The sequence below is a fragment of the Strongylocentrotus purpuratus genome, unplaced genomic scaffold, assembly GCF_000002235.5.
Source record: "Strongylocentrotus purpuratus isolate Spur 01 unplaced genomic scaffold, Spur_5.0 spur5_scaffold_17, whole genome shotgun sequence".
NCBI classification, from domain to species: domain Eukaryota; kingdom Metazoa; phylum Echinodermata; class Echinoidea; order Camarodonta; family Strongylocentrotidae; genus Strongylocentrotus; species Strongylocentrotus purpuratus.
Genome location: NW_022145602.1, coordinates 23,170,055 through 23,185,078, shown reverse-complemented (window position 1 = coordinate 23,185,078; position 15,024 = coordinate 23,170,055). Strand labels below are relative to the sequence as shown.

The following is a 15,024-nucleotide window of genomic DNA, read 5'->3' as shown; positions in this document are numbered from 1 at the left end:
TAGAATGAAATCGAATCAGATCATATCAAAACAAATCAATTAGAATGAAATCGAATCAGATCATATCAACACAAATCAATTCGAATTAGATCAAATCAGATCATATCAACACAAATCAATTAGAATGAAATCGAATCAGATCATATCAAAACAAATCAATTCGAATTAGATCAAATCAGATCATATCAAAACAAATCAATTAGAATGAAATCGAATCAGATCATATCAAAACAAATCAATTCGAATTAAATCAAATCAGATCATATCAAAACAAATCAATTCGAATTAGATCAAATCAGATCATATCAAAACAAATCAATTAGAATGAAATCGAATCAGATCATATCAAAACAAATCAATTAGAATGAAATCGAATCAGATCATATCAACACAAATCAATTAGAATGAAATCGAATCAGACCATATAAAAACCAATAAACTAGAATGAAATCAAATCAGATCATATCAACACAAATCAATTAGAATGAAATCGAATCAGACCATATAAAAACCAATAAACTAGAATGAAATCGAATCAGATCATATCAACACAAATCAATTAGAATGAAATCGAATCAGACAGACCATATAAAAACCAATAAACTAGAATGAAATCAAATCAGATCATATCAACACAAATCAATTAGAATTAAATCAAATCAGATCATATCAAAACAAATCAATTAGAATTGAATCGAATCAGATTATATTAAAACGAATCAATTAGAATTAAATCAAATCAGATCATATCAAAACAAATCAATTAGAATTAGATCAAATCAAATCATATCAAAACAAATCAATTAGAATTAAATCAAATCAGATTATATCAAAACAAATCAATTCGAATTAAATCAAATCAGATTATATTAAAACGAATCAATTAGAATTAGATCAAATCAAATCATATCAAAACAAATCAATTAGAATGAAATCGAATCAGATCATATCAAAACAAATCAATTCGAATTAGATCAAATCAGATCATATCAAAACAAATCAATTAGAATGAAATCGAATCAGATCATATCAAAACAAATCAATTCGAATTAAATCAAATCAGATCATATCAAAACAAATCAATTCGAATTAGATCAAATCAGATCATATCAAAACAAATCAATTAGAATGAAATCGAATCAGATCATATCAAAACAAATCAATTCGAATTAGATCAAATCAGATCATATCAAAACAAATCAATTAGAATGAAATCGAATCAGATCATATCAAAACAAATCAATTCGAATTAAATCAAATCAGATCATATCAAAACAAATCAATTCGAATTAGATCAAATCAGATCATATCAAAACAAATCAATTAGAATGAAATCGAATCAGATCATATCAAAACAAATCAATTCGAATTAGATCAAATCAGATCATATCAAAACAAATCAATTAGAATGAAATCGAATCAGATCATATCAAAACAAATCAATTCGAATTAAATCAAATCAGATCATATCAAAACAAATCAATTCGAATTAGATCAAATCAGATCATATCAAAACAAATCAATTAGAATGAAATCGAATCAGATCATATCAACACAAATCAATTAGAATGAAATCGAATCAGATCATATCAACACAAATCAATTAGAATGAAATCGAATCAGATCATATCAACACAAATCAATTAGAATGAAATCGAATCAGACCATATAAAAACCAATAAACTAGAATGAAATCAAATCAGATCATATCAACACAAATCAATTAGAATTAAATCAAATCAGATCATATCAAAACAAATCAATTAGAATTGAATCGAATCAGATTATATTAAAACGAATCAATTAGAATTAAATCAAATCAGATCATATCAAAACAAATCAATTAGAATTAGATCAAATCAAATCATATCAAAACAAATCAATTAGAATTAAATCAAATCAGATTATATCAAAACAAATCAATTCGAATTAAATCAAATCAGATTATATTAAAACGAATCAATTAGAATTAGATCAAATCAAATCATATCAAAACAAATCAATTCGAATTAAATCAAATCAGATTATATTAAAACGAATCAATTAGAATTAGATCAAATCAAATCATATCAAAACAAATTAATTAGAATTAAGTCAAATCAAATTATATTATAAGGAATCAATTAGAATGAAATCAAATCAGATCATATCAACACAAATCAATGAGAATTAAATCAAATTTGTTTGTTTAATTTTATATTTCTGCGTTTTTCAACAGAGTAGAAAGTAATACACGAACTAAGTACATATAGATTATTAACAACAATAAAATAAATACATAATCATACTCTGTATCATGATATAAATCAAATGAATAGTTATAACTATCCAAAAACATAGTAGACAAATCATTTCAAAATTGAAAAACGCAGGGGACCGCCATCTTTAATCATATAAAATCAAGGCAAGGCGGGCTTTTACCCTGTGTAATAGGGTATGAGTAAACGCTCTTCCGGCTTCCAAACAGACAATATATTTTACAAAATTCGAAGGTTCAGTATATATACGGGGCGGTTTAAATTAATACATCAACATCAAGTCCACAATGCGTCTATTTGCAGATGACAGTGTCATCTACCGGCGTATCGACTCTCCCTCAGACACTCATATACTGCAAGAAGATCTCCATGTTCTTGCAGACTGGTCTACTAAATGGCTGATGGGATTCAACATCAAGAAGTGTGCTTCATTGTCAATCACAAACAAGAAGCACCCCATCACAGTGGACTACACCCTACTAAATGAGTCAATTCCTCGAGTAAAACAATACAAGTATCTTGGTGTCACGATTACCCATGACCTTAAATGGAACACCCAATGTAAACTCACCACCCAGAAAGCCAATAGAACCCTTGGCCTCCTACGCAGAACTCTATCACCGTGCACCAAGAACATCAAATCCAAAGCCTACACAATGCTTGTTCGTCCCCAACTTGAGTATGGCAGTGAAGCTTGGAACCCTCGGACTCTGACATCAATACAAAGTCTTGAGAAAGTACAGCGAGCTGCCGCCCGTTTTGTATACCAAGACTACCGGAGAGTAACATCAGTCACAGCACTTGTCAACAAACTGGGATGGGATACCCTTCACAATTATCGCAGGCTTCTTGCACAGTCCACTTTGTTTTACAAGATGCACCATCATCAACTCAACATGCCTTTTCCCACTCACATTATCCCAGCTACATATCTGGGCAGAAATGATCACCCTCTGAAGTATGCAGTACCCCCAGCTTCCATTGATAGCTTCAAGTACTCCTTCTATCCTCGCACCATCTGGACGTGGAACCACCTATCAGCTGCTGCGGTAATATCTCCAACAGTGACCATCTTCCAGGAGGCTGCTCTACCCATCATCAGAGCGTTGCCTCCTCCTGTTGGGTCCAAGCTACTGTAGACTCCACGTCTTTGTTTTTACTTGCACGTCCACCGTTTTATTGTAAATAATAGACATCATTCACTGTTTTGAATTACTTCATGCACTGTCACTATGCCAGCACGTTGCACGGACATCCCAGTTTAGCTGTATGATAGCTGCCATCGGGATTATCTCTACAAGTAACAAGTAATATGCCTACATATCACATACATACCCATAGCATCTCGAACACATATGATTTCCGGTGGGCTGCACTCTCTACCAGGTCCTGCAGACATACAAAAATAATGAAATATAACTATGCATGTAAGGGGCACACGCCCTCGAATTCACCCCCTCCTAAAAGGCGGGAAAAAGAAGAGGGGGTGTAGTATGTGTGGCAGGAGTGATAAAGAAAGAGAAAGAGAGGTAGATAGATAGAGAGAGAGAGAGAGAGAGAGAGAGAGAGAGAAACAAATTCAGGTAGGCTTCGATCATTCTCATACAAGAAATTTGGATTTTGAGTATGCAATGATGTAGCTAGGAGAGGCCCTAGAATGAGCAAGATTGTAATTCCGAAAGGAAAGGGGCACTGTTCGTTTTTTTATGAAATTTGGGTTAATGTGCCATGTGCCCCCACCCGACACTGGCGTTCTAATGTGGTTTATTTCTAATACGATACCAGTGATTTACAATGTTGCTGAAATGACATGATTTTCCGAGTTTTTTTCTCTCATGTTTGCCTTTCCCCGGTGGGAGGGGGGTGGGGGGGGGGGGGGGGCACTGTTCCATCCACTTTTTCAGGTACCCACAAAAAGCCCATTTTTACATAGGACAAGTGCCCCTTTTCTTTTCTAATAAATATCCTTTTCTCTCTTTTCATCTCTGACGAGTACGTCTTTTTAGGTTCAAAATATTCCCCTTTTCAACTGTGATATTTTTGCCCTTTTTTATACTTTGACTCGTGCCCCTTTTTCTTTCTAATAAGTACCACATTTCCTTCAGATAAGTGCCCCTTTTCCTGTTTTATATGAGCCCCTCCCCTTTTCAAAATGCCCCTTTTAACATCTAATAAATTCTTCTATAAACATCTGATAGGTGCCCTTCTCCTCCAACAGATTCCCTATGTCCATTCTCACAAGCTCCTCATTTCATTTCTGTTGAGTGTCCCTTTTCAGGTGCAAGAAATGCCATTTTCACCTCTAAAGGCTCTGATAATTGCCCTTTTTAATTTGACACGAGCACCCTTTTCTCTTCTAATAACTGTCCTTTTCCCTTTTGATAAGTGCCTACTTTTACTTTCTCTATAACATGCACCCCTAATTCAAGGCGACTTAGAGCCCCTTTTTCTTTAATTTTCCCTAGAGCTCGCTTGTTACGCTCGCGCGCATTTACAGATGTTATAATTATGTTACTTACAAAAGAACTTCTCAGTCAATTACATCTGAATTAAAACGGGGTACCAAAACGATAAGCTCCCTGGGAGATTTTATCAGTATTTAAAATTGGCACTTATCAGAAGGGAAAAGGTACTTGTTAAAAGGGAAAATGACACCTTTCAAAGTAAAAGGGGCATTCTCTTAGATTAGAAACGGGGTACTAATCAGAGGTAAAAGGATCACTTACGATAAGGGGGAGGGGCACTTAATATTAGAAGTGCCCCTTAGAAGGAAAGAAGGTCACTTATCTGAAGTAAAATGGGGCACGTTTGGGGTACTTAAAAAAGTGGCGGGGACTCGGGGGCTCATTGAACTGGATTGATTCGGGAAATCCTTACCAGGCATATAGGGAGCTCGGCATCCACACATTCCGATCACGTAGTCGGTTTTACACTCGAGATGACACGAACTAACTCGGTAAACATCGTGATACTTCAAGGTCTTCTCACCGCAGTCACCATAAGGAGGGGCTAAATTCCGGGTCTGTAGATGATAGAATGATAAAGTCAGTTATTGAAGCCCTTTTCGTAATTCTTATCAATCACCGTCACCACCACCATCATCACCATCATCTTCACCATCATCATAATTTTTTATAATCATCATCATCATCAACATCATCATTATTAACTTCATCATGTTCCACAATATTATTGTCACCAGTAACATGATCAATGAAGCTTATCATCATCATTACCACCAATGCCATCATCTTCCTCATCATCATCATCATCATCATCATCATCATCAACGTCATCATCTTTTCCATCACCATCACTACCTTCATCAATATTATCATCGTCCATCAGTACTAATACAAGTTATTTCACCATCAACGTCATCAACTTCATCCTCATCATCATCACCACCACCACCCCACCACTACCTCCACCCCACCACCATAACACCCAACCACCTTCACCACCACCACCAACAACCACCACTTCCACTATTATCACCATCAACACTTCCTCCACCAGAACCATCATCACCACCCCCCAAAAAACCAACAACACAACAACCACCACAGTCCACCACCATCATCACCTCCATCACTATCATCACCATCAACACCACCACCACCACCACCACCACCACCACCACCACCACCACCACCACCACCGCCACCACCACCACCACCTCCGGCCATCACCACCATCATTACCACCTCCATTAACACCTTCATCACTACCACCATGGCAGCAGCAGCACATCACCAATAGCAACGCCACCATCTCCACCACCATCACCACGACCATCATCAACGACACCACCCTCATCATCATCAATTCAGCTCTTACAATAAGCTACCTCAAAAAGTGTAAGACCAATGAGAGTCCTCGTTCCCGGTCCTACGGCAATCCCGTATTCATTGACCTGTGCACTGCTCGTGTTACTGTCATATGCCTGGATCTGAAAACCAGCTGAAATTGCCGAGCCTACCGATGATGTCGCATAGAAGTAGTCCCACTGTCTGGTGTCTAGAACCACTTGCAATCCGTGAGATATTCCTATTACAGATTAAAAACACGAGCATTCTAAAAATAGTCGGTCAAAAACTTTGTCCCCAATTAATAGGGATAAGGAGAATTATGATCTCCCAATAAGTTTGATAAATTTGATAAGTTTGTATACATAATGCAGAGTAATATAATAATAATAAATATATATAGAGCTTAATACAATGTCTCTAAGCCCGTTATAGGTATGCTATTACCCTGGACGGTCTTTGGATTCAGTGCTTGCCCGCACACAGTGTGTGCACAATCTCCACTCACTGAGGAGCATTCCAGCCAGGCGTTACTCGAGTAATCATTATGATATGAGTAATATGTGTGTCATCTCTATCAGCAAATTACAATGCAGAATAAATCCACATTACGATTATCATTACTTTACAATGTATACTTACCTGGTGCGTGAACTTTCAAACGATTGGCAGCGCCCAAGTTGAAAGTAAAACAAGCACCGAATTCTAAAAGGGAAATTGAAAAATTCTCCCTAGTAATGACTTCATTGTTGAATGTAGCTCTGAAATAAAAAGGCAGTTGATGTAATTATATTATTGAGGGGACATTACTGGATCAGGGCCCTGTTTCATAAATCTTGACATCAATAACAAGTCACAAGCTACTGTTATAAATAGTAATAATAATAATAATAATAATAATAGCCTAATAGTCCACTCCAAATTTTATTAAACCGAAACGGAAATTCTTTTTGCCCAATTGATCGTGAGCCCGGCAGCCACTGAGCAGCGCCAGATCGACGTTGCTCTGTCCCTTAGTGTTGAACGCCAAACAAGTTAGCAACAACTCCCATCTTTTAACGTCTTTTGGTATGACGCGGTCGGGGTTCGAACCCACGACCTCCCGGTTGTGAGGCGGACGCTCTACTGACTGAGCAAACACTCCGGTATAAGCTACTGAAATCGGGGCATCTGATTGGCTGAGAGCAATTTTTTCATACAAATTTAGCAGTTGTTACAGGTTTTTATGAAACGGGCCCCAGAATACAGTAAAACAATATATTTTCATACTCTTAACGAGTTTTAAAAAAAAAAACGGTTGAGAGTTCTCCACGTGACCATATTTCAACGATTTTAAAGGTTATTCTGAAAATGAACTATTTATTAGCTCAATCTGGGAGTTGAGATTTTTAGTTGATAGCTTTTTTTGTAATTTGTGTTTAATTTCATTAAAATTTAGAATTTAAATAATATTTTTTAAATTTCGTAATATCTTTTTACACATTTAAATAAAAATATGAATTTTTGATGCAGGATAAATATATATAAAACAAATAAATCATACCCTGCCTTCTTTTCGAGGCACTGGTTAAAACTATGGGCCTCGGTGACTCCAATAGTACTTCTTAAAGTCACCTCATGCCCATAATTTTAACCAGAACCTCTCATAACAGTGTATGTTTGTATACAGGCGCGGATCCAGGGGTGGGGGCCGAGCGTGCCTTGGCCCCCCCCCCCCCGCAAAAAAAAAAAAAAAAAAAAAAAAAAAGGAGAGAGAGAGAGAAGGAAAAGAAGGGAAAGAGGAGAGAAAGGGAAAAAAGAAGAGGAAGAAGAAAAGAAAAGAGGGAAGAAGGAGATCGGGGGGGGGGGACTTGCCTCCCCCCCCCCAATAAAAAAAATAAAAGAGAAGGAAGGAAAGGGAAAGAAAAAAAGATAAAGAGGAGATAAAGGGAAGGACAAAATAGGAAGAAGAAAAGAAAAGAAGGGGATATCAGTTGCAATTTTCCCGCCAACAAGGTGTAGATCGGAGGGGGGGGGGGGGCACTGGCATAGGGGAGGGGGGGGGGGTTGGAGAAATAGAATTCAAACGTGGTTTATTTATAATTCCATAACGGTGGTTAACAAATAATGCTGAAATGAGATAATTTTCCTCACTTCATGCGTTTGTTGGAAAATGACAAATTCCTAAATTTACAGCCAGGCAAGAAAATGCTTCTTGAGATGCCTACATATCAGGGCCCGCGGAACGGCGGGGGTCGGGATCCTCGAGCCCCTCCCCCACACTTTCTTTGAAAATAGAAATAGAAATATAGAGAGCGAGAAAGAAAAAATAGTTAACTGCCAGTGTCACATTATAATGGGGTATCAAAATATGCTCATCTGACCATGATTAAAATTAATGCCTAAAATCCTAAGGGCTCTGCCCCTTGGATTCCACCTAGGGCCCTAAGGCGGGCCCTTAGATGCTCATATGAAGGTCATTTAATGCCTAAAACCCTGATTTCTGGGGGCTCTGCCCCCTGTACCTCACGCCAAATAGTGTCCTGCTAGTGTCACAAATAATAAGGTATCAAAAATGCTCATCTGACCGTAATTAAACGCCTAAAACCCCTGAGCTTCTGGGGGATCTGCCCCCTGGACCCAACCAAGAGCCCTTAGGCGGGTCCCTCGATACTCATCTGACCGTAATTGAGGGCCTAAAACCCTTGAGATTCCGGGGCTCCGCCCCCTGAACCCCAAGCTAATTAGTGACCTGCTATTGTAACAATTAGGTATCAAAATAATGCTCATCTGAACGTTATTAAATGCCTAAACTCCTGAACTTCCGGGGCTCTGCCCCCTGGACCCCGTCTAGGGCGCTTAGGCGGACCCCTGAATGCTAATCTGACCGTAAATTAAACCTTAAACCCCTGAGCTTCCGGGGCGGACAAGGTATCAACATAATCATCTGACAGCAGGCGCGTAGCCAGGGGGGCGGTGGGGTGGTCCCCCAATAAACGCCGGCCAAAAAAGAGAGGAGTGTAAAGGAAGAGGACGTAGGAAGAAAATGGCAGGGGGAACTTAATTCAGACGAGGATAATTGTCGGGAACGGTACAACGAATCGTCTTCTTTCCATAATAATTTAATGAAACGTCGAAGCTTCCGCGCTTCGCGCGGAAGGGGGGGGGGGGGGAATTGATTTAGACAAGGATTAAGAGTCGAGAACGGTACGACGAATCTTCCTCTTTCTCTAATGATTTAATGAAAAGTAAAAGCTTCCGCGCTTCGCGCGGGTGGGGGAAACTAAATTATTTTCGAGAGCGGAACAACGAATCGTCTTCATTCTCTAAAAATTTAATGAAACGTCGAAGCGGGGGGAAAACTGAATTTAGACAAGGATTAAGGGTCGAGAACGGTACAACGAATCGTCTTCTTTCTTTAATGATTTAATGAAACGTAAAAGCTTCCGCGCTTCGCGTGGGAGGGGGGAAACTGAATTTAGACAAGGATTAAAAGTCATAACGGTACAACGAATCGTCTTATTTCGCTAATGATTTAATGAAACGTAAAAGCTTTATTCAGACGAGGATTATTTTCGAGAACGGTACAACGAATCGTCTTCTTTTTTTAATGATTTAATGAAACGTAAAAGCTTCCGCGCTTTGCGCGGGAGGGGAAAGACTTTTTTTCAGACGAGTAGGCACGTACGGAAGGGGGAGAGGGGGTTAGGGGGTTGACCCTTCCCCCTTCGGTTTTTTTATGTGTGTATTTTGGAGCAACCCCCTCCCCCCCCTTTTCTGTGTTTTTTTTTTAATTAAAAAAAAAAATTAAAAAAAATATGCCAATGGCTGACCTAAAAAAGGTGACCTCACCCCCCCCCCAACGGAACAAAATGTCAAATTTTCAAATTTCGAGACCAAAAAAAAAAAAAAGTGTCCTCTTCCCCCCCCCCCCACGCTTATTTAGCGGCTGGCTGAGTCGTTACGATTTTTTTTCGGACCAAAAAAAAAAAGTGGGCCCCCCCCCTAAGAAATCCTGGATCCGCGCCTGTTTGTATACTACACCAGTTTGTTATTATGGCAGTTATTATGACCAAGGAGTTCCGACCTATCATGGATCCTCCCATATTGAGGTGACACTAGTCGATTAGAACATGAAGGGGCGGAGAGGAGCTGGGAGGGGGGTCATACCTTGTTCCTCTTCCATCCTTCCACTAAGTTTCATCCCATCTTCTTCGCCCCCTCCCCCCTCAGGCTTCATTCGTCAAACTAGGGTTAGGGTTGACATGTGGGTAGGGTTAGGTCCAGTGTTAGATCAAGACTTGAATAAATGAGTAAATGAATAAATGAATAATCAAGTCCATATAGGTAATTGCCCGCGTGGCATCTGGAGGATCGAACCCTCTGTCTGTAATATCCAGTTAGTTTAGATCATGTGAACACTACCATTATACTTAACAATAAGATACTGTCGAGTTGATGAGCCGCGTTCAGACTCAAGTGTGTGTAATTCTTGGTGGTAAGGTTGCCTTCATACGACGTGTAATCATATGGTTGATGTGTTGCGTACAGACCTGCTACATATTTCAGGAAGTCAGCAAACTCCTTCTCGTTTTTCTCCAGATACGATTTGCTGAAGAAGAAACAAAATATTATCCATTCGGGGTTGGGATAATGTTCTTACAAGAAAGAAAAAAAACAATAAAGAGTAAAGAATGAGTTTAGGATATTTTTACTTATTCATTTATTCATTTATTCATCCATTAATGTGTATGTATTTGTATTTATCTAATACTTTATTGTTAATATTTTATTTTTTATTTGTTCATATAAAAACCTATTTATTTGTTTATTTAGACCGGTTTATTGAGCGTGGTGATAACAAATTATTTGCGGCCAGAGGTCGAATTGCATATTCTTTTAAAATCATGATATAGAATGGATGCATTGTAAAAGGATACAAGCAGATATGGTCATTTTGAAATCACAATTATAGTATGGCAACATGCTCCTAAAAATCCCAGCAATTCTGAGATTTGTCAATACGACAAGAAGAACAATATTTAAAATATGAACTAAATTCACCCTACTGACAGACTGAGAGAAAGATAAGAGTAGAGAGAGGAAATAGGGAGGAAGAGAGATAAAGGAAGAGAAAGAGAAAGAGAGAGAAAGAGCAAGAGAGAGAGACAGAGAGATAGGGTGAGAGAGAGAGAGAGAGAGAGAGAGGGGAGTGTGTGTGTGTGTGTGGGTGTTTGAGGGAGAGAGAGAGATGCTAGTAACTTAGTAATTTACGGATGAATGAATAATTGGCACTTTGATTTTATTAAGATCAAAGTAGTATTGGTTATAGTTACGCAAATAACACCACGGAAGCCGACCTTCATGGTAGTTATGGAGACGTTGTGGCACACAGCCTGTCTCGCACATTAATTAAAATTATAATTACCGAATACCCCAGCGGATATATGAATGATTCTTTTTGTCCATGGTCGTATCCAACTCCATGGCAATATTTGTCATCATAGCTAGTTTATCCGTTTTTATCACGGTTGTTATAATATATTGATTCCGATATACAATAAACATGACAAATATAATTTTCAGCGAGCAGCCCATTTTTAAAAAATATTTTGTTAAAGTAGCAAAAGGTGGACTGTAATCAGAATAACGTTAATGAATGACAGTAGCCTTTTCATTTAATATCCTCAAACCCCTAAACAAGATTTTCAGGCCATAAAACGTTATTTTTCTTTCGAAGCTCGAGTTTGTGTTTAACATGATACAAATGCATTACCACAATCTTCCCACTGTGTTACGAATATCATCATAAACATTGTTTATCTCTCTATTTTGTATGGTTACTTATTTTGCATGAGCATGAGCAACCGGTGAGAATAAAACACCGTCATTTATGAGTAAAGGTGGATTGGCTTTTGTAATTTTCTCCGTTTATACTGATTATGTCCGGTTATCACTTCTTCAAACCCCGTAAAATGATGGGGAGGGGTTGACAAAATAAGCCAAACAGTAGGCTACCTTTCATTTAAAAACTGGATGGAATTTTGACTGCGCGCAGTCGAAAATGATGCCTCCGCCATAGAGCAATTTAAACAAGTTTGGAGTTTAAATCTCCAGTGGTTCTTGAGATATCATGATAACAATCTCAATGTATGGAATTTCATAAGTTGACCTCTGTGACCCTTGACCTTTGACCTACGTGCTCCAAAATCTAATCAGATTGTCTTCCTATGGTGATACACACTATCATTAAGTTTGAAGTATAAATCTCCAGTGGTTCTTGAGATATTATGATATGGTGATACATACTATCATTAAGTTTGAAGTGAAAATTCTCCAGTGGTTCTTGAGATATCGCGATAACGATCTCAATGTATGGAATTTCATAAGTTGACCTCTGTGACCCTTGACCTTTGACCTACGTGCTCCAAAATCTAATCAGATTGTCTTCCTATGGTGATACACACTATCATTAAGTTTGAAGTTTAAATCTCCAGTGGTTCTTGAGATATTATGATAACAATCGAATTTCATAAGTTGACCTCTGTGACCCTTGACCTTTGACCTACGTGCTCCAAAATCTAATCAGATCGTCTTCCTATGGTGATACATACTATCCTTAAGTTTGAAGTTTTAAATCTCCAGTGGTTCTTGAGATATCATGATAACAATCTCAATGTATGGAATTTCATAAGTTGACCTCTATGACCCTTGACCTTTGACCTACGTGCTCCAAAATGTAATCAGATTGTTTTCCTATAGTGATACACACTATCACTAAGTTTGAAGTTTAAATCTCCAGTGGTTCTTGAGATATCATGATAACAATCTCAATGTATGGAATTTCATAAGTTGACCTCTGTGACCTGTGACCTTTGACCTACGTACTCCAAAATCTAATCAGATCGTCTTCCTATGGTGATAAATACTATTCCCGAGTCTTAAGTTTAAATCTTAAATGGTTCTTGAGATATTGTGATAACGGTCAAACGGGACGGACGTACGGACGTACGGACGGACGTACGGACGGACAACCCGAAAACATGATGCCTCCGGCACCACCTTCGGTGGCGTAGGCATAAAAAGCTTAAATGTCACCATTTAAAAAGGCCGGGGAGTTGACCACTTTTTCAAAAAGGTAAATTGAAAAATTCAACATGACTGGATCCATCCAACACTATACAGGTTGAATCAAGCATGGTACAACAAAAAAGAAGGTTAATCTCACATTGTGAACAAGTCATTTATTTAAGGCACTCCATGGACCTCTTATCTATTTTGTATAGCATGAGTTATAATTTATTTAGAAAATTGCTATTAGGCTTTATAATATCTAAATCTTCGGATGTATAATGGTACATTATATTATTTACTTCATTCATGCATTATATGTCATGTTATTACAAGAAGAAAAAAAGAGTGTTTGTGCTGTATATGATTTTCATTTTGTTTTGCTATATACACTACATTGTAAATTGATTTATATGATATATTTATTAACAAACAGAATGTTGGTTTGTTGCATTACATTATAAATTGATCAAAATGATATATATGTTTATAAACAGAATCTTAATTTGTTACATTGCATTATAAATATATTTGTATGTTAATAAACAGAATATTGATGAACATCAATGAATTTTAATAAATACAATACAATACAATAAAAGTGGTCACTCCTTGGCCCTTTCATGGTGATTTAACAGTTTAATTTTAAAAGTGATTTGAGAGGAAGATATACCTGTATACATTGTAGTTGCAAATAGCAACAGAGGGAAAGTCGAGGTTTTCGGCAAATTCGATGTCTACTCGAGTGTTGATCGGTAATGTGGAGTAGAAGATGCATTGATAGATGATTTGGTACAGCATGATAGATGTAGCAGCAACAAGAATCAAACACCAGATTATCCTGTAACAAAGTAAAAAAAAAAAAAAAATAGATTTCGAAAGAAAGGAGGAGCACGATTTTACGAAAAGTCACAGCTTTTATGGTAATTTACGTATATATTACCATTATCACAACCTATTATGACCATTACATTCATCTTCATCATCTTCACCATCCCCATTGTCATAATCATCATCATCATTAGTTGTCATATCCTGCATCAAAAATGTATTGGCCTTTGATTGGTTGAGAGCTCGTCGTATGACCAGAACTATTTAAATGTTACTTTGAAAAAGAACTATTTGGGAATACTATTTTTGAGTAAAAAAAAAATTGGTGAGGGGGATTATTTTTGAATTTGTTTTCTTCAAATCTTAATTTTCTATTTGTTTTAATTTTCAATTCCTTTTTAATAAAAACTGTAATTTTTAAATTCTAAATTTTTTAAATTTCAATAAAAAAATTCAAAAAATTGTTAATTTGTTAATTTTTTTTTAAATGAAATTTTTGATGCAGGATAAAAATAAAATAAAATACCATGCCTTCTTTTCGAGGTACTGGTTAAAAATATATGCCTCGGTGACTCAAAAAGTAACATTGGAGAACTATTGGAGTCACCTCTTGCGCATAGTTTTAACCAGAGCCTCTCAAGACAGTGTATATATTTGTATATTAATATTATTATTATTATTATTGTTAATGTTATTATTATCGCTATAAGTAGTAGTAGTATATAGTAGTAATAGTAAAAGTAGTAGAAGTAGAAGTAGTACTAGTAGTAGTAGTAGTAGTAGTAGTAGTAGTAGTATCATTACCATCATTCTATTGCCCATAATATATATCATCTCGGAGATTGAGTTAGTTACAATGTGATTTATAAAAATTTTATATGAACATTTTAAACATAGTTGAGGCGTGGTATCATTATATTGACACGATTAAAGAGACTTTCAAAAAAGCATCTTTACGCTCGATTTCAATTTCCCACTATATTTCCCAAATTGAAATCATATTTGTCATGTATTTTACTTTTTTAGTTTTGTTTGTATAATTATGTAAATCTCTTAACTATTGTTCGGGAAACTAT

The 15,024-nt window shown here is 36.8% G+C and overlaps 1 protein-coding gene across 1 annotated transcript in view; it reads right to left on the bottom strand.

Moving 5' to 3' along the window:
* Positions 1-15,024, bottom strand: part of LOC100892043 (acid-sensing ion channel 1) — a 41,862-nt gene that overhangs the window by 4,446 nt on the left and 22,392 nt on the right. The window contains exons 2-7 of the mRNA XM_030987934.1: positions 13,791-13,958; positions 10,485-10,658; positions 6,710-6,828; positions 6,109-6,308; positions 5,136-5,280; positions 3,594-3,647 (exon numbers count right to left, since the gene is read on the bottom strand). Coding sequence (XP_030843794.1) covers positions 3,594-3,647; positions 5,136-5,280; positions 6,109-6,308; positions 6,710-6,828; positions 10,485-10,658; positions 13,791-13,958 — 860 coding nt within the window. The remainder of the gene's footprint in view (positions 1-3,593; positions 3,648-5,135; positions 5,281-6,108; positions 6,309-6,709; positions 6,829-10,484; positions 10,659-13,790; positions 13,959-15,024) is intronic.